This window comes from Nansenia antarctica, assembly GCF_963989245.1.
Source record: "Nansenia antarctica genome assembly, chromosome: 20".
NCBI classification, from domain to species: Eukaryota; Metazoa; Chordata; class Actinopteri; order Argentiniformes; family Microstomatidae; genus Nansenia; species Nansenia antarctica.
In genome coordinates, this window is record NC_137693.1 from 7946306 (window position 1) to 7965709 (window position 19404).

The 19404-nt window shown below is 47.9% G+C and overlaps 1 protein-coding gene across 1 annotated transcript in view; it reads left to right on the top strand.

Moving 5' to 3' along the window:
* The window catches only part of ankhd1 (ankyrin repeat and KH domain containing 1), a gene marked incomplete at its 5' end in the record, with an annotated part of 39380 nt that overhangs the window by 3317 nt on the left and 16659 nt on the right, over positions 1-19404 (top strand). Inside the window, 15 exons of the mRNA XM_080549406.1 lie at positions 5664-5817; positions 9517-9673; positions 10536-10683; positions 10928-11075; positions 11330-11563; positions 12447-12541; positions 12795-13032; positions 14887-15078; positions 15444-15553; positions 15885-15972; positions 16130-16257; positions 16668-16811; positions 17363-17465; positions 17926-18233; positions 18574-19315. Coding sequence (XP_080405532.1) covers positions 5664-5817; positions 9517-9673; positions 10536-10683; positions 10928-11075; positions 11330-11563; positions 12447-12541; positions 12795-13032; positions 14887-15078; positions 15444-15553; positions 15885-15972; positions 16130-16257; positions 16668-16811; positions 17363-17465; positions 17926-18233; positions 18574-19315 — 2989 coding nt within the window. The remainder of the gene's footprint in view (positions 1-5663; positions 5818-9516; positions 9674-10535; positions 10684-10927; positions 11076-11329; positions 11564-12446; positions 12542-12794; positions 13033-14886; positions 15079-15443; positions 15554-15884; positions 15973-16129; positions 16258-16667; positions 16812-17362; positions 17466-17925; positions 18234-18573; positions 19316-19404) is intronic.

Sequence of the window (19404 nt, forward strand, 5' to 3'; positions counted from 1 at the left end):
CTTGTCTGACACAACGCGGTGTGAGACTTTTTTTTAAAGGAAATAAACACAGACCTCGCATTTGGATAGCCATGATGCAGCAGCTGCATGCTAAACGGTGATCGTTGAAGACGGTATGTATTATGGATTGACCAGAAATACACATCCATGAAAATGGATTTCAGGTAACTCAAATAAATATAAAATATAATTTTTATAATTAAAAAAAGTAAATAATACTCAAATAAAACTGAACAAAAGCGTCATGCCTCTCTCTAAAACAGTAGCCTAACATTCAACACTACTCTCTCTCAAACCGCATATACATCTATTTACAGAAATGTAAAAAAAGAAAAAAAGTCCTCATAATCCATACATCAGGTAAAGAGACACGGGTAATCCCACACTGGGGCGTCTCTGTTTGTTTGTATTGGAGGACAGTGACACAGAGAGAGCGATGTGTGTGCTGAACTGAGTGTTTGCGTTTCACATTGACTGGGCTTATTCACACACCTGGGGCCTGAGCCCTCCTTCTAGTGGTGTCTTCCTCGCGTTTGTGTGTGTATAAGCTAGCTAGCAGCACTCCCAAAATGTACATACAGACGCACATGCACACGTAGGCGTAGGCTCCACGCTGACAAAACGCAATTTCGGAGCCGATCTGATCTCTAGCCTCACAAGCGTTTTCATACTGTCGCGCAAAGAATCTCTGGCCACATGGAATCGCGTATTCAAGTACACTGGGCATGCTGTAGTGACCTGCGGTGAGGTCAATGGTTGGGGAGGCACTGGCTAATATCAGAGTGAGATTTACACACATACCAACAGCAATTTAACCATAGCCTTTATATTTCCTTTACGTTAATCACCAAGACCACTTAGATCAAGTTCATAGTCGTCTGCGATTTTCAGAAGCTGATCTTAAGTGCAATGATCCAAAAAATTTGAATCGAGTTGTTGCTGTCGTAACGGAGAAAATACCCTGCAAGCGTCAACCTCAGCAGAACATGTGCGTTTCTTTTCGGCGCCCATGTTAACAAACACAAGCTAAATGCCAAAAATGTAAAATGTTAACAGGTTAGAGCAGCCATACAGCGGCGTGTCAAGCGTGTCTCACTCTGGCTGCTGCGGCACACAATCTAGAGATTAGGACTCTCGCCTATTTTTTTCTGCGTGCCGCAGGCAAAACTCAACGTAGAAAGATCGGGCTGGCAGTAGCAGCTCCGCAACAGTGAGGGGGGCAGCAATTCCGCCACGCGTGCTGAAGTTGGCGCTTGCGGTGTGTTTTCGCCGTAAGTCTTCCCTTCTGTTTTTGCACTGTTAGAGCTGTTCATGTTCGTTAGGGCTGCAACGATTAGTCGATTATTTCAATTATGTAAATGTGTCAGTTTGCATAGTCATGATTGAGTCGTTAATTCTTATTATTTAAAAAATATAAGTTGCAATTCCTTTCAGTTGAACAACATATCACTGGTTCTAGTCTATCTTATTACAGACTACCTTGCCCTCCCTACCAATTAATTAATTAAATACCACACTTTATAACCCCCCCCACCTTGAACTTGAAGCACAGCCAGGACAGTGCAGCACTGAAAGTGAAATTTAGATGCTAGCTGGTAGCCTATGTAGCTTGGCAGCTATTGCTAAGTTTTAACTGCAAAAAGTGGTCCATTCAATGGAATGAATTTGTGTATTCTATATCTAGCTAGCATCCTCAAGTCATCTGTAATCAGCGTTTTTCAACGCTATCTGAAAGTGCAACACCTCCAACTGAGCAATTTAATTCGTTCAACACGTAGCTGTGCATAGGTAAAATTCATGTCATGATAAATGCTTTGTCATATCAAAAAATTCCAAAACTCCCAACAGATGAGTAGTCTATTCTTCTAAGACAATACAGTACATTTAAAAAATGTGATAAGAATAAGGAAGATAATTGCATGTACTGACCCTTACCTGTGTAGGTATCCACACTCCACAGCATTTCCAGGCATTCATCAAATGATTGTGTCATGAAGAACTGTCATTATCAATAGGTACAATTTCAATTCAAAGTATGGGTCCACTGAATGATGGCATTACAACTACCTACTAGGGGTGTAAATCACCAGCTTCATCACGATACGATATTATATCGATTTGTTTGTATGACGATACAATGTTTGACGATATCACAATGTCAGTCACGATACGATTTCGATTCGATTCAAGATCGATATGACGATATGATCGATATGACGCGATATCATATGCCAATCTAACACAATTATCAATTGTAATAAGTGGTAATTAACATACAGCTCATTAACATACACACACACACACACACACAGGTTCAGAGAGACATCCAGTCACACACACACACACGTCCACACACGTGTCACACACGTCCAGCAGGTCTGATATTGGTCTGACTGGATTCGCCTCGAAGAGTAGATGTAAAAAAATATCTTTGGTGTCCAAAACGGTCAATGTATTCGCCCATTAGACTCCCGTTAGACGCACTCTCATTAGACGCACTCACACAAGCCGAACATTTCCGAAGATTACCGGAGATTGCCGAACGCGAGAGGAGGAGGAGCCGAGAAGTGGAGCCGAGCCAGAGTAGACAGTCACACACGGTGAATGCGAACTCATTGCGAACGCGAGTATGTTCACTTCCCTGGTTCAGAGAGATGTTCCAAAATATATATTAAAAGGGATAGACTTACTGTCTCTCATCAAAAAAGAAAAACATTCGTATCTTTTTCAAGTCTCTCTCTCTCTCTGCGCGCATAAGATGACGATATAGATCGATGTTTTTACATTGCGTCGATGTAATCAGATCGTTAGTCAATGAATCGATGCATCTACCTACACTTTAATGCATTTGGGAAAGGTATACATCAATATCATTACATTCAAAAGCAGATTCATCGCTAAAATAATCTACAGATTAATCGACAACAAAGGAATCGTTAGCTGCAGCCCTAATGTTTTTGTGGTTGGAAGTTTCAGATGGTAGTGTGTATTTGAGATTAGATAGCGCTGGATCAAAACACCATAAAGTGAAATCATTCACCACCAAGTGATTGTGCAGGAGTGACGCCAATGTTTGGTAGTTTTTCAGCGTTCTGAAATCTCAGTAAAGATTTTAACAACCGTAGCTAACCAGATCAGGAGGGAAAAGCCAGTTTGATCGAGGAATTTGGATGTTTTTCATCCCTTATTGTGCTCTAGCTGAAAACAGTACTCAGAAGTGAAAGCTATATTGGAATAGGAGGGATTTGACCAAGGCACTTGATCAGGAGTAAACTAAGTGTTGACTGATGTTCATTGTACCCGTCAAATAGATAGAGAAATGAACATCATCATGGTGCTTGACTGTCGTTCCATGTGTATTGACAATTTTAGCCTGCATCTTAGGCCTACACATTATCATGTCGTACCGAGTTCAATGAAGCGGTGTGCCCTCACTATTATGACCAACCATTTCCTTACAGGTAAGATAGCACACAGGCTGTCACTGACTCTCGCTGCTTCTCTCTCTGTCCCTCTGCATCAGTCCCCCCTCTCTGCGCTGTCCTTCCCTGCATCAATCTCTCTCCCTCTCTCTCTCCTCAATCCCCCATCCCTCTTATCCATCCCTCCCTCCTCACACTCTCTCACACTCTTTCTCTCTCCCTCCCTCCCTCTCTCTCTCCCTCTCTCTCTCTCTCTCTCTCTCTCTCTCTGTCTCTCTCTCTCTCTCTCTCTCTCTCTCTCTCTCTCTCTCTCTCTCTCTCTCTCTCTCTCTCCTCTCTCTCCTACACAGACAGAGGCATGGATGATGAGGTAATGAGAGTCACTTGTTTGGACGTGGCCTCTTGTCTCGCGCTCTAGGCTGCTCCCACCCTGTTGACAGATGCTTTCCCTGAGCTGGGGAGCAGCAGTGTTCCTGACAGTTATCCCAGCCATGCTACAGCCTGCTGCCTGCAGCCCCAGGACACACTCTCACACAGACACACACACACACACACAGACACACACACACACACACTCCCTACGTCCCAGTATGGTTTCAATTACACTCCCCATTGCAGTTGTTTTATTGTTTTACTCTGAAGAGACTTTTCGTGAAAGAAAAATGAAAATGGAGAGTTGCAGATGTTGACCACTCCCTTCTTTCTTTCTTCCGCTCACCCTCCCTCACACACTCTCTCTCTCTCTCTCCCCCCCTCCTCGGTACAGTTCATTGGGCCAGTTCTCTTGGTAGTAGTTTTCGGGGTCTTTTCCTCCAGTGAAGCTTGTGTGTATCATGCAGCGAAAGACCGAGAGTTGTCACTGGTCCAATCAGCGCTGGACGATACAGGATCTGTTGTTGTTGTTGTAAGGGAGAAGGTGTATGTTGGTAAACAGATTGTGTTCGAGCTGCTTCCATTGCGGCCTTCTATTTCCGTGATATCGCGTACACACCCCCAGACACAGATACAAACAGCTGTGTCTCTTGTGACTCTTAATGGCTGGGATGTGTTGGCACGCTTTGGCAGGCTGTCTCCTGCAGACAGTGACAGGGCAGTGATCACTGGAGGAGCCACTGCTGCACTGGCCTATTTCCTCACAACCTTTGTCTGAATATTTTAGCTATTTGTTACAGAGTTGAAGTTAGGGGGGGGCTATTAGATAAGTTGTTGAGAAAAGAGGCGTATTTATTTCTGTTCTCTTTAGCATGGCCAGATAGTGACAGGCCTGACATTGGGCTGCGTTTGTAAATTTGCTCTGGAAATCTGATCAGCACTCATGGAATGCTTCTACGTCCAATCAAATTACTCGGTCCCTCTATGACGTTGAACCCAGTGTGTGCTCTGGCACTCTCAGAGCGAATTTACGAACGCAGCCATTGACGTCTCAGTGGCAGAAGGAGGGGGAGGCTGCTGGCTGGTCCAGGGTGTTGGTTCAGGACATCCTGCCCCGCTGCTGTGGTTGGCAGGCGGACAGGCAGGCAGGCAGGTGGACTGGATGGGGGTCAAGGTCGCAGCGTGGGTGGGAGAGAGAGAGAGAGAGAGAGGGAGGGTGGGAAGGAGGGGTGTGGAGGGTGTACTGATCAGCTCATCTTAGTGCTTACTTACTGTAAATCCGCCGGGCTCAGGGCCTAAGAGCTCTACGGCTCTGTCGCCAGGCAACGTGCAATAGGGAGCGGAGAGCCCGCGGGCCATGTGAACTTGTGCCCTCGAGTGCCAATTATCTCCTGTGACGGTGTGACATTATTAGTAATGGGCCTTGTCTATCGGGCCCTCCTCAGAACAGGCGTGATAGGCTATTGATTTTTGATTTATGGTATTATACAGTACTACTTGACTGGAGTGAATCAAGCGTACATTTGCTGTTTGATTGGAAACAGCAGTATTCAAATACAAGTATTTTAGGTCGAATATTGGGTGTATTCTTTTTAGTAGAAGTTATGTTTTTGCATGAGGTCCTTCCTCCCAGCAAAATGCACTGGGCAAACTAACATCTGGTACAATGCAGTCACTGACAGAGATAAACGGATAGAGAGTTGAACATAGATCAATAGATAGTTTATTAGCCACACAACCAAAGCCGGTGGAATTTGTTGTCATCATCATGGTGCCTGGCTGTCTCTCCTCCCTCCCCAGGTGGGGTCTGATAGAGAGTTGAACGTCACCACGGTGCCTGACTGTCTCTCGTCTCTCCTCCCTCCCCAGGTGGAGTCCTTCATCCTGGACCAGGACGACCTGGACAACCCCATGTTGAAGACGGCCTCAGAGCTGCTCCTGTCCAGCGCGGCAGACGGGGCGGACCTCAGAACAGTCGACCCAGAGACACAAGCCAGGCTGGAGGCACTGCTAGAAGCAGCCGGTACGTACCAACCCCCCCGCCCCCCGCCGCCCACCCCCACCCCCCAAGCTAAACACTAATCTGACATGACTGGATTGGTCAAAGCAAGCTTTCCGTAGCGTTGCTTCAGCCGACCTGGTCAGGGCAGTGATTTTCTTGAAGGAAGGAAAGGAGGGAGGAGAGGGGGGGGGCCTTGCATTTCAATAGGGCCCCTGACTAAACTAGTTTACAGACCTTCCGATATGCATTTTTTCAGCCTTCAATGGCGTAGCTAGCTACTCGTGATTTAATGGTTAGACAGATCAATGAGGACCCCAGGAAGAATAGCTACTGCATATTTGCTGTATCTAATGGTGGATCCAAATAAACAAACAAACAAACCACCATCTCTTTTTTCATGTACAATTTGGGTGCATTTTGGAAGTCGGCATTCCAAAAGATTTTACAATGTTGGCAGGTATGCGCGTAGTCGCCTTCCAGTCTTAGTTTTAGGCTATTTAACCTGTTTAGCTGCTTTTTTTTTACGGCCACTGTCGGAACATGAACCTGTAGGCCGAAACCGGATGCATGGAATGAGGAATGTTATCTAACACGTGAGCCCCGTCCTCCGACCTGTACCCCCGCCAGCCCCCCGCCCCCCCCCCCCCCCCCCCCCCCTCCTGCAATAGACTTGGCACGGTAACAGAGAGAAATACCTGCTGTACATAATGAACACAAGCGCTCAGAATAGACTCACAAATCCCTCCCGCCCGGGTGTATGTATGCCTCGCATCCTGTTGGCGGGTTGGTCCTCTGTAGTGGTTGGCTCACATGGGTCCTGCGCAGGGACTGTCTGTCAGCGAAACTAAACCTGCCATTGATCAGTTGACAGTGATTAGTTTACACACTTACACAGAGGGGTCGCGTCGGGTCGGCCCTAATCACAGTTTGAGCCAAGCAGGATCAGACAGAGCACTTATAAGGACGACCTATAGAGCAGTGGAGGGGGACATAGAAGGCCGGGGTATGGTAATGAATGGAATGAGAAACGTGTGTTGATACCACTCCTTGTTTCATTCCATGCATCTACAATGAGTAGCTCCTCCACTGCTACAAAGCTATAGGCAGGCCTGTATTAGCGCTACTTTACTGAGAAAGAAAAGCGCTTTGAAACCACAACGAAAAGTCAATGCGTCGTTTGCATGTAGTGGGTGCCCTGGGTAGACGTGCTGTGCAGAAGGCATGGAAGGCCTGGAGTGTGCATGGAGGGCTGGTACAGGACAGATACTGTAGATGGCTAGCTGGTACATGCTAGGCTAGGCCAGGCCAGGCCAGGCCAGGCCAGGCCAGGCCAGGGATGGGAAGGGAGATGAATAGCTTCTAGCATATAGTTGTACCTAGCGACTAAGGTAGGAGTTAGCTGGTACAGGCTACCCCAGTCCAGAGACGAGAAGCAGATGGCTAGCTAGTACAGCCCAGTAGAGTAGGAGGTAGCTAGCTGTCTGATGCAGGCTAACCCAGTAGAGTAGGAGGTAGCTAGCTGTCTGATACAGGCTAACCCAGTAGAGTAGGAGGTAGCTAGCTGTCTGATACAGGCTAACCCAGTAGAGTAGGAGGGAGGTAGCTAGCTGTCTGATACAGGCTAACCCAGTAGAGTAGGAGGTAGCTAGCTGTCTGATACAGGCTAACCCAGTAGAGTAGGAGGTAGCTAGCTAGCTGATACAGGCTAACCCAGTAGAGTAGGAGGTAGCTAGCTGTCTGATACAGGCTAACCCAGTAGAGTAGGAGGGAGGTAGCTGTCTGATACAGGCTAACCCAGTAGAGTAGGAGGTAGCTAGCTAGCTGATACAGGCTAACCCAGTAGAGTAGGAGGTAGCTAGCTAGCTGATACAGGCTAACCCAGTAGAGTAGGAGGTAGCTAGCTAGCCATCTGATACAGGCTAACCCAGTAGAGTAGGAGGGAGGTAGCTTGCTGGGGCACCATGAGGGAGATTAACATGAACAATGGATTTCCATACAGCAGCAACAGCCTCCCTCATGACTCAGCATTGCCCTTTAGTACACTGTGTGTGTGTGTCTATGTGTGTGTGTGTGTGTGTGTGTGTGTGTGTGTGTGTGTGTGTGTGTGCGTACAGTATACGCTTGTCTGTCTATTTCACACCGTGTGTGTCTTTGCGTGTTTGCTTTGTGCATCTATTTATAGGAGTGGCTGCACAGCGAAATTTGGGATAGGCTGATGCCTATGATTCTGATTCTTCATCTGCCAGCTCATTGGCTGATCACCAGCCTCTCTCTCAGTATCACGATGATGACATTGATTCAGCGGCTGCATTCCAATATCAACACTAGCGTTCTACACACGTGTTTGATACCGTTCCTCATTCCATCCCATGCATACGGGCCCCTCCTCTGATTTCTACCTCCACCAGCCTCCCCTGGTGTACTACAAATGCACACTTAGTAGGGGTGCAACGGTTCTCGGTTTTATATTGACAGGGTATCCGCGGTGTCTTGAAAAGTATTAAAAGTTGATGAATCAATTTTGGGAAAATCAAGACCCTTAATAAGTATTAAAAAGTCTTTTGTAGGTATTTTTCAGAATTAGACTCTGTCCAAAGAGTTTGAGTCTAAACACTTTTAGTAAAAGTTCGTGAATTTATTAGTTTTATTAAAAAACAAAGATGAACCTGAAATTCTGTTGTATGATGGTGGTCTAGTCTATTGCAAACTAAAACTGTTAAGTTAAAGGTGTCACTGATGTAAACGGTTACAGCTCGAAGTGGCGGTGAGGTCTGGAAAAATATTGACAAGGTCTTTAAAAAGTCTTAGAAAGGTATTGAAATTAACCTCAAGATTCCTGTATATACCCTGATTGAGCTCTACGGGTCTCCATCCACTGTTCAATACGCACTAGGGAATGTCAGTTTTTCGGTTTATGCTGCGTTCCATTGAAAGTCGGAAGTCGAGTTTGTCTGGAACGCAGTTGCTTCTTGTTCAAATGTTTGTTCATGGCGAGTTGAGAACATGGCAACAGTTTGAGGAAGCCTCGGATTGCTTTTCGGTTTTGGCATTGAATACAATGATGAGGGAACGAAAACTGAACAGAGACGTTACTGCAAGCATTGCTTCACGTGTGTCGTATATGCGCAATAAAAAGGGTTGGGTTTTGTTTCAAGGGTTGTTTTTGGTTTATATATATTTATCTTTTTTATATTATACAATATACCAGTCATATTCTGGAATGTCAGAATGTTAAAGTTCCATAAGTAAAATTAGTTCCAAAATGAAGTAAAGTAACAGTTTGTAAATAAATAGTAGCATTTTCTCCTTACGCACAAAACACGTACCGAAACCGTGACCCAAAAACCGAGGTTCATACCGAACCGTGGGCCAACTGAACCGTTGCACCCCTAACACTTAATCATGTGACGGAGTTCATCTGTCCTTCTCTTATTAGATTCCCTCAACACTGTGTGCAACATGTGGTTGTTCTCTTTGCACTGTGGCACTAGAAAGATATAACACGTTGCATGGTGTTTGACAAAATCTAACGTGTGTCTGTGTCTGTCTGTGTCTGTCTGTGTGTGTCTGTGTGTGTGTGACCTGGCACTAACCGCACCATGGCTGTGTGATTCTCCCGCGCCTGTGCTGTGAATGCCGGTTTGTGTGTGTGGTCCTTACCCTGGATGCTGTGAATGCTGGTTGCTGTGGTCCTTGCCCTGGACGCTGTGGCTCCTGAAGGTATTGGTAAACTGTCCACTGCCGATGGTAAAGCCTTCGCAGACCCCGAGGTGCTCCGCAGACTGACGTCGTCCGTGAGCTGTGCCCTGGACGAGGCCGCCGCCGCTCTCACGCGAATGAGGGCAGAAAACACACTCAACGCCAGCCAGGCCGACAAGTATGTATCTCTTCTGTACCCCTGTTCCCCCTCCACCACCACCACCCCCCCCCCCCCCCCCCCCGCGCAAACGCCACAGGTACAGCACACCTCACTTGAGCAGACTCATGCAAAAAAAAAAAAAGGGAACTTTTTTATTGGGTTTTGCAAGAGCATACAATTGTCAACAGAGCATTTATAAAAAGTGGAAAGGGTCCATACTCTCTAGATTCTAAAGTCCCGGTGGAGAAACAGCCCCATGTCTGCCGACCATAAGAAAGGATCTGAGCAGTATAAGAAGCATGCTAATAGCTCTACATCTTGCCCTCATATTGGGTCGTTGGTTTTTCACCATCTGCTTGTTATCCAATCCTTTCAGATCTACACGAATGTAAAGAGGGTAGGGGCAGGGGGTTGTTTCTTGACAGGGAACAACCTTTCCTGCGGACATTTTGTGTTTTCCTCAAGTAGCTTTACCCCCCTTTTCTCGACAACTTCTCACAAGCCCGTAAGACTTTGCTAACTGTCCCGATAGCTGACCTTTAGAGTTGTAATGGCTTTAAATCACAGTAGTTGTGGTAAGGATAGCTAGGCTCACATGATGTGTACTGTACACAATCGTCTTCTGTACTGTACTGTGATGCTCTCAAATCTCAAATTCGATCAAACTAACAATGTCTAACTCACAAGTTTACGGTGGTGCTTGCCTGATGCGTCAAATCTAGTTTACATGTCCAAAGGTTTATCTTGAATTTAGTAAACTCAAAAATGTAAAGCTCTCCCCACTGCAAAGTGTGTAACGTTACGTCAACATTAAAGAAGCTGCTGTTGGTTTCTTCCGCCTGCACAGTCGCAGTAACTGTAGCAGTCTGGTTATTTTCAGCCGTAGTTTGGCGGAGGCGTGCTCGGACGGAGACGTGAACGCGGTGAGGAAGCTGCTGGACGAGGGACGCAGCGTCAACGAACACACAGAGGAAGGAGAGAGTCTGCTCTGTCTCGCCTGTTCGGCAGGATACTATGAGCTCGCACAGGTAGAACGCACACACACACACACACACACACACTCATACACTCACAGGTTTCCTATATTTATCTCTGCCCATTGAAACAGATAGAACACACACACACACACACACACACACACACACACACACATATCTTGATATCCCATCACAACCTCCTCACAACACAACCACTGCCTACAACCTTCTGTATGTGTATGGCACTAATATTTTCTAGTAGCTGACAGACAGGTCTGCTCTCTGCTCTCTGCAGGTCTTGTTGGCCATGCACGCCAATGTGGAGGACCGGGGCATCAAAGGCGACATCACACCCCTCATGGCAGCAGCAAGCGGCGGCTACGTAGACATCGTTAAACTACTTCTGGTGCACGGAGCTGACGTCAATGCACAGTCCTCTACAGGTAACACCGTTTTCTACAGGTCACATGCTATTGATGTTTTAAATAAAATACTACTACTACTAATAATAATAACATTTTACTGCTCAATAGTGAAGTGGCTGTGGATGTACACTACCAGTCCAAAGTTTGGACACACTTTCCCATTCAGTTGAATGTGTTTTCTCACTCTAACGTTCCAAACCTTTGACTGGTACTGTATCTAACGTTCCAAACCTTTGACTGGATACTGTGTGTGTTTCTCCGCTCCCTCCCAGGTAACACAGCGCTAACGTACGCGTGTGCGGGCGGCTTCCTAGACGTGGTGAAGGTGCTGCTGAAGGAGGGCGCCAACATCGAGGACCACAACGAGAACGGCCACACGCCTCTGATGGAGGCGGCGAGCGCCGGACACGTAGACGTGGCCCGCGTGCTCCTGGAGTACGGGGCGGGAATCAACACGCACTCCAACGAATTCAAGGAAAGTGCACTTACGCTGGCCTGCTACAAAGGTACGTCCGTGCTGACCTGGGAACAGGGGTCTCGGACAGCGTGGCGCTGGATTGCATTATCCAAACCCGTTTACACTTGTGTTTATTCTTGCCAAAATGTGCCCAAAAAACCCCTGCTAAAACACTGAATTCACGGAAGAACATCACAAGGCTTTCTCTTTAGTTTTTAACAACAATGTTGTTGGTGATCAAAGATAGTAAATCTATCGTTACTAATATATTATAATAATATATAATAGGGATGCACCGAAAGTTTGGCCACCGAAATTATTTGGCCAAAAAAAGCACATTTGGTTTTCGGCCGCATGTGTGAAAAGACTGAATGTTTACTGAATTACAAGATGTTTTCTTTATGACGCGATCAAACAGTGCAAGCAACCCATGCTGTTCTGTGGATGAGACGAGCATTGAGTGATTACTGCCTACTGCCAAGTCATATAATTACAGCGAATATGTCGGCAGTTCGGCATCTGTTCTCTGAATAATTTTGATAATTAGCATTTTGGATTTTTACATGAATAAGCATACAAGCATGAATAAAAAGCTCAATTTATTTAATTTATCCAATGGTGCAAAAATTGGCAAAATGAATGAAAAACTGCCGGCACGTACTCGGTATTCGGCCAAGTGTTTCCTTCATTTCGGCTTCGGCCAAGCATTTTCATTTCGGTGCATCCCTAATCTATAATACAGTTTAATTTTCTTTCAAATGTTTACATAGTGGGGCCATCAAGTACATAGCGTGCTCAGCGCCATTCTTGCATTGTTTGGGGAGAACCCTAGTGTGCCTCAGAGTCGGTGGCCAGGAGCAGCCACCCCAGCAGACAGTACTGAGCTTTGTTTATGGCTGGCATGCTTATCATTGTTCCTTTCATCCACTCAGGGCATCTGGACATGGTGCGCTTCCTGCTAGAAGCTGGGGCCGACCAGGAGCACAAGACAGACGAGATGCACACAGCCCTAATGGAGGCTTGTATGGTGAGACGAGAGAGAGAAACACACACACACACACACAGAGAAACTCACTTATAGACACTCACTCTTGCTTGCTCAACACAGGCCCTCTCACACACACACACACTCACACACACACACACACAGAAACTCACTTATAGACACTCACTCACTCTTGATTGCTCAACACAGGCGCTCTCCCAAATAAAACACACACACACACACAAGCAAGGTGACCCAGCACCAGTTGGCCAGTGACTCACCCCTCCCTCTCCAGGATGGACACGTGGAGGTGGCACGGCTGCTGTTGGACAGCGGGGCGCAGGTCAACATGCCGGCCGACTCGTTCGAGTCGCCGCTGACCTTGGCGGCGTGCGGCGGGCACGTGGAGCTGGCGGCTCTGCTGATCGAGCGGGGCGCCAACCTGGAGGAGGTCAACGACGAGGGGTACACGCCGCTCATGGAGGCGGCACGCGAGGGCCACGAGGAGATGGTGGCGCTGCTGCTGGCACAAGGTGGGGGACCACGACATTGAAACTTTTCTTAACTTAGTGAGTGTGCGTGTGCATGTCCCTGTCTGTCCCTGTCTGTCCCTGTCTGTCCCTGTCTGTGTGTCTGTGTGTCTGTGTGTCTGTCTGTGTCTGTCTGTGTCTGTGTCTCTGTCTGTGTCCCTGTCTGTGTCTGTCCCTGTGTGTGTGTCTCTGTCTGTGTCTGTGTCTGTGTCAGGGTTTCCGTTAACCGGTAATTACCGGTCTTTGTCCGGTAAAATTTGTTGAAATCCGACAAATGTAAAACTCTTCGGTCACAATGTCCGGTGAAAAGAATTCCCTAAAACCCTTCTGCGCCGAAATGTACCTCCGCCGGCACCGCACACAACATTGTAATTACCGTAATTTCTAAACGGTTTGTGCTATCGAAAAAATTCCAACTGTCCCTGAAAGCTGAGATGTTGCACTTCAACCAACATATAGGGTATTACGGTAAAATGTGACGTGACGACATTCTCAGAGTCAGTTTACTCACAGTGAAGGCGGAGGAGGAGTTGTACTCCCGAGTCCGAGTAAGTATGATTTGACAGGCAGTTAAACTAAATGCCTTCCCAACCAGCGAGACCTGGTTATAGAAATGACGTTGTTTTATTGATAAAAAAAGGGTAAAACTGGAAAGAGAAAATAGAAAACTCACATTAATCCCAAACAATTTAACAAACTTCAGTTAACGTAATGTGGAGTCCGTTCATTGATCGATGCTGTCTGTTCAGTTCCCAGTGAGGCGCCCGTTCAGCGCTGGACATAATGGCATAGCGCGCATGCGAATCATGTTATATTATTATATATTGTATATAGCTCGCATCTAATCGTTTCGGATGAGAAATAGACATTAAATGGCATATATAGGCCGCTACACAACAGTAATCACCGCGACAAACAGCTATATTATATTTTAATATGATGACCGGTAGGGCTGGGTATCGCCACTGATTTCCCAAAACGATTCGATTCCGATTCACCAGCTCAGTGAGCTCACGATTCGATTCGATTCACGATTCGATTCGATTCGATTCGATTCCGATTCGATCTAGTTAAAATATACATTTTTTGCTTGAATATGAAAGAGATTCTCAGAATTAATGCTATAAATGGTTCAAGGAACCCTATAACATGTAGCATTGTTAAACATATCAATGAATTGACTCCAAAGCAGTTACATGAATGTACTTTTTATTGGAACACATTTTATTGGAACATATGAACATCATTGACCAACATTTTGCAACTACAAAAAGTGCTTTTTAACGTGCTTTACTGCAGCCGATGTAAATAAAGGGGCTACAAACATAGCCTACCTGTAATAATCAACAAAAAAAGCGTTTCCGAACGTTTTTTGAGGGATTTATATATACAAAAAAAACAAAAAAAAAACAAAAAAAAACATGAAAGATCGATCTCGGGACTTATGAATCGATAAATCGCTCATTTAATGAAGATCGATTCAGAATCGGGAAATCGATTTTTTGAACCCAGCCCTAATGACCGGAATATATCACGTCTGTCCGATAAATCGAAATCTTCCCGGACACGATTTCCGGCGGCAATTTTTTCTAACGGAAACCCTGGTCTGTGTCCCTGTGTCTCTGTCTGTGTCTCTGTGTCTGTATGGAAATGGCCAATGTTAAGATAGAGAGAGAGAGAGAGAGTGTGTGTGAGAGTGTGTGTGTGAGTGTGTGTGTGTGTGTGTGTGAGAGTGTGTGTGTGAGAGAGTGTGTGTGAGAGTGTCTCTGTGTGTCTGTGTCTGTCTGTGTGTGTGGAAATGGCCAATGTATAGTTCCCAGTAGTCTGACCAGCCCCCCCCTGCCGTTCCCCCCCCAGGTGCCAACATCAACGCCCAGACGGAGGAGACCCAGGAGACGGCCCTGACGCTGGCCTGCTGCGGGGGCTTCCTGGAGGTGGCCGACTTCCTCATCAAGGCGGGGGCCGACATAGAGCTGGGCTGCTCCACGCCGCTGATGGAGGCTGCACAGGAGGGACACCTGGAGCTGGTGAAATACCTGCTGGCCGCAGGTGACTGAGACTCCGTCGGCTGTTGCTCATTGTCGCTCTCAGCACAGGAACAACCTCTAGCTTCTACCCCCTCCTAGACACTCCTAACCCTCCTAACCCCCCTATACACACTCCTAACTTTCTTAACCCCCCTAGACACACTCCCTCTAGGAGTTAGGGGAGCTTGAGTTGGTACGGGCACCAGTTTTTCTACTGTACTGTAGTACTGATAGAGAATTAAACGTAAACTGTAGAAATAATAAAATAACATGAAATAATAATAATACCAAAAGAATGAATGAATGTCTTTGAATCAATCTGCTTCTGTCTCCCCCACCCTGACCTGCATCTCATCACCCGGCTCACATCACCTCTCTCTCCCCCAGGAGCCAACGTCCACGCAACCACGGCGACGGGGGACACGGCCCTGACGTACGCGTGTGAGAACGGACACACGGACGTGGGCGATGTGCTGCTGCAGACAGGCGCCGACCTGGTGAGACCCCCCTCTTCACCTTTGACCTCTACCCTCTATGTGACCCTCTTAACCTTTGACCTCTAGCCTCTATGTGACCCTCTTAACCTTTGACCTCTAGTCTCTGACCCCCCCTCCCTAGCCTCATCAGCTGTGCTACTGAATTCAGTCTGCCTTTTTTGGGTGGGGGGGCACGGATCCTTCTAGGGATGTCTGTAGTCCCATGGGCTGGTCTCCTGGACACAGATAAAGACAAAATGGAGGCTCTCTTCAATGAAGAGCGTCCCTGTGTGTGTCGTCTGCTCTGCTCTCTTCCTGACTGGTGTTTGTGTGTGTCGTCTGCTCCTCTCAGGAACATGAGTCGGAGGGCGGCAGGACCCCTCTGATGAAGGCAGCCAGAGCAGGACATCTGTGTACTGTACAGTTCCTCATCAGCAAAGGTGAGGCCGCAGCTGCCCTTCCCTGTAACATTACACACACACACACACACACACACACACACACACACACACACCACTAGTCTCTGTTGTAAAATGAATGGTAGCCCAATAATGAACCTGGTTAAACGAAGGCCTCTGTGTGTCCCTGTCCCTCCAGGTGCTAACGTGAACCGCGCCACGGCGAACAACGACCACACGGTGGTGTCTCTGGCCTGCGCCGGGGGCCACCTGGCCATAGTGGAGCTGCTGCTGGCCCACGGGGCCGACCCCACACACAGACTCAAGGTACACACACACACACACACACACCTGTACAGCCCTGACACCCCACACACAGACTCAAGGTGCACACACACACACACACCTGTACAGCCCTGACACCCCACACACAGACTCAAGGTACACACACACACACACACACACACACACACCTGTACAGCCCTGACACCCCACACACAGACTCAAGGTACACACACACACACACACCTGAGCTATCCTAACACCCCGCACACACACTCATGGTCACACTCAATACTTAAATGCCCAGGAATCATATTTTAACGTAACTAAATTAAACATTATAATTGTACGTAATTTAAGTGCGTCACACACGTCACAAAGCGTTTTTGTCCAGTGAGACCTTCTCCCCAGAACCTGAAGACTAACGTGTGTTCCTGTTCTCTTCCCCCCCCCAGGACGGTTCAACCATGCTGATAGAAGCTGCTAAGGGGGGCCACACCATCGTGGTGTCCTACCTCCTCGACTACCCCAACAACATCCTCTCTGTCCCCATGCCAGACTTGGCCCAGCTCACGCCCCCCTCACACGACAACTCCCAGGTAAGGGACACCTGTTGGCTCCTCCTACTCACGGAGATTCTGTCCGTGGCTCTTCAGCGTTTCACATCAGAATAATACATAATAATAACTTTTATTTTTATATAGCGCTTTTCCTGCAAACGTTGCAGCTCAAAGTGCTCCAATCATTATATAATCATAATTGTATTATTTAGTCATTAGAAGGCATTTGATTTACCGGTAGGTGAGTTATCAAACACAATGTTTACACTTGGACCCTTTCAGACGATTTTGTGATCTCAGATGTCGGTTCGCCAACATTTTCATGCATATGTGAAGGCCCCAAATGAACTCCGAGCCCTTAAAGTAGAACTAGAGTTATTTTACTTTTTTGGTTCACTTAAAAAGGATCGAGTGGTTATTTTAAAGAAGACTACATGTGGAAAATACCCTTAGACACTGTCAATATTTCACATCCAAAGGAATCTGATTTACTTCAGGACAGAATTATGAAATACTTTGTCTGTAATCGTTGCCTAACAATCATTGTTTCATGTATTCCTGTTGACCTTTGCCCTGCCCCCCCCCCCCAGGCTCCTCGAGTTCCATTCCAGGCCCTGGCCATGGTGGTGCCCCCCCAGGAGCCAGACAGAGCCCCCTCCAACATCTGCACCCCCCCTCCCGTCTCCAGTAAAGGTCAGTCACATAATAATAATAATACATTAGACTTGTATAGCGCTTTTCTAGACACTCAAAGACGCTTTAGAAACTGAAAAGATCGAGTAGTAAAAATAAAAAAACACATAGATATATGACGTGTAGTCACTGTACGCGTGTGTGCTTGCGTGCGTGTGTGCGTGCGTGTGTGTGTGTTTACCTAGGGTAGGAATTTGACAAACCTTCACTTCAGGGTTGGGGGTCGACTCCATTTCAATTAATTTATTTCAGGAGATACAATGAAGAATTGAAAAGTGCAATACATTTTTTTATGGAAAATAATTTAAATTCAGTTGAAATAGAATTCAACCCATCTCTGCTTTGCAACTTATCTGATTGAACATAGTATGTCACTTAGGTTTGTGTTTCCCCTGTTTTCCCTAACTGGCTCACATCTGATTGGTCTAACTAGTTCTGTCCCGCCCCCTGTCCCGCCTAGGCGGCTCCAAGCAGAGAATGAGCCAGCTCCAGGGCAGCGCCGCGTCCAACGCCCCGGGCGGCGGGGGGTGTCAGGACCCAGACCTCCTGCCCCCCTTCCACCCCTACCAGCCCCTGGAGTGCATCGTGGAGGAGACGGAGGGCAAGCTGAACGAGCTGGGCCAGAGGATCAGCGCCATAGAGAAGGCCCAGCTGCAGTCCCTGGAGCTCATCCAGGGGGAGCCGCTCACCAAAGACAAGATCGAGGAGCTGAAGAAGAGCCGCGAGGAGCAGGTGCAGAAGAAGAAGAAGATCCTGAAGGAGCTGCAGGTTGGTAGATGAGAGGTTAGACTGGTAGAGGGGGAGGGGGGGGGGGGGGGTTGTTGGAGGACCACACATTTGTCCCCAGGCTTAGGTCCCGTCCCGTCATTGACTCATCATCAATGTGGGATCGGGGGTGCTAGTCTTGGGCTGGAACAAAAATGTGCGGTCCTATGGGTTAGAGGGTTTACTTATATGTAAAGCACCCTGTGCATCTGTGCTGGGAAGGGTGCTATATAAATAAAGTTTTACTTACTTACTAGGGGGCTGAGAGCAGAAAGACATGTTTGTGTCGTTACCAGATTGAAAGAGATTAATTGTTTGTGTTGTCTTCTCCTCTCCCCTTCAGAAGGTGGAGCGCCAGCTACAGCTTAAGACCCAGCAGCAGTTCACCAAAGAGTACATGGAGGCTAAAGGGTTAAAGGACGACCCGGGGCAGGGCGGCCAGCCGGGGTGCGACCCAGAGCCGGGCCTGGTGGCAGGGGTGGAGGCGTCCGGCACCCCCCTGCCCCTACACACCACACAGCCGGGATCTGACACCGAGGAGGGGGAGGGCGGTCACCCCGAAGGAGGCCAGGACGGTCAGCCCCACCCGGCCGCCGTGGAGGACGAGGGCGGGGAGGACGAGGAGGAAGAGGAGGACGAGGAGGAGGAGGACGAAGACGACGACGAGGAAGAGGAGGAGGAGGAGGACGAGGAAGAAGAGGAAGAGGTGGACTACACCAAGCTTCCGCAGTTGGAGACCATCCTGTACAGAGAGGCTCAACAACAGCAGCCCCCGCCGCCCCCCCCTCCCCAGACCCAGCACCTCCAGAGCCCCCCTCCGCCCTCCCCCCTCCAGCCCAGCTTCGCCCCGCTCCAGCCCCTGGCCCCCCAACAGTCCACGGACTTCAGCACGGCCGACTACCCCGACTGTGAGTCCAGCAGCCCCGAGCTGCAGACGGTGATGCTCAGCCAGCAGCAGCAGATGTTGGGGCTGCAGATGTCAGCAGCAGGGCTGTGCCCCGGCCTCCACACGGAGGCGTCCGACGGACTCATGGTGGCCACGCCCGCACAGACGCTCACAGACACGCTGGACGACATCATGGCAGGTGTGTGGGGGCGACAGTGACCAGTATTCCATCCCACACTTTCTTCCTTTCGAGGCTGAACATGGTTTTGACGTGTTCAATGTTCCCCT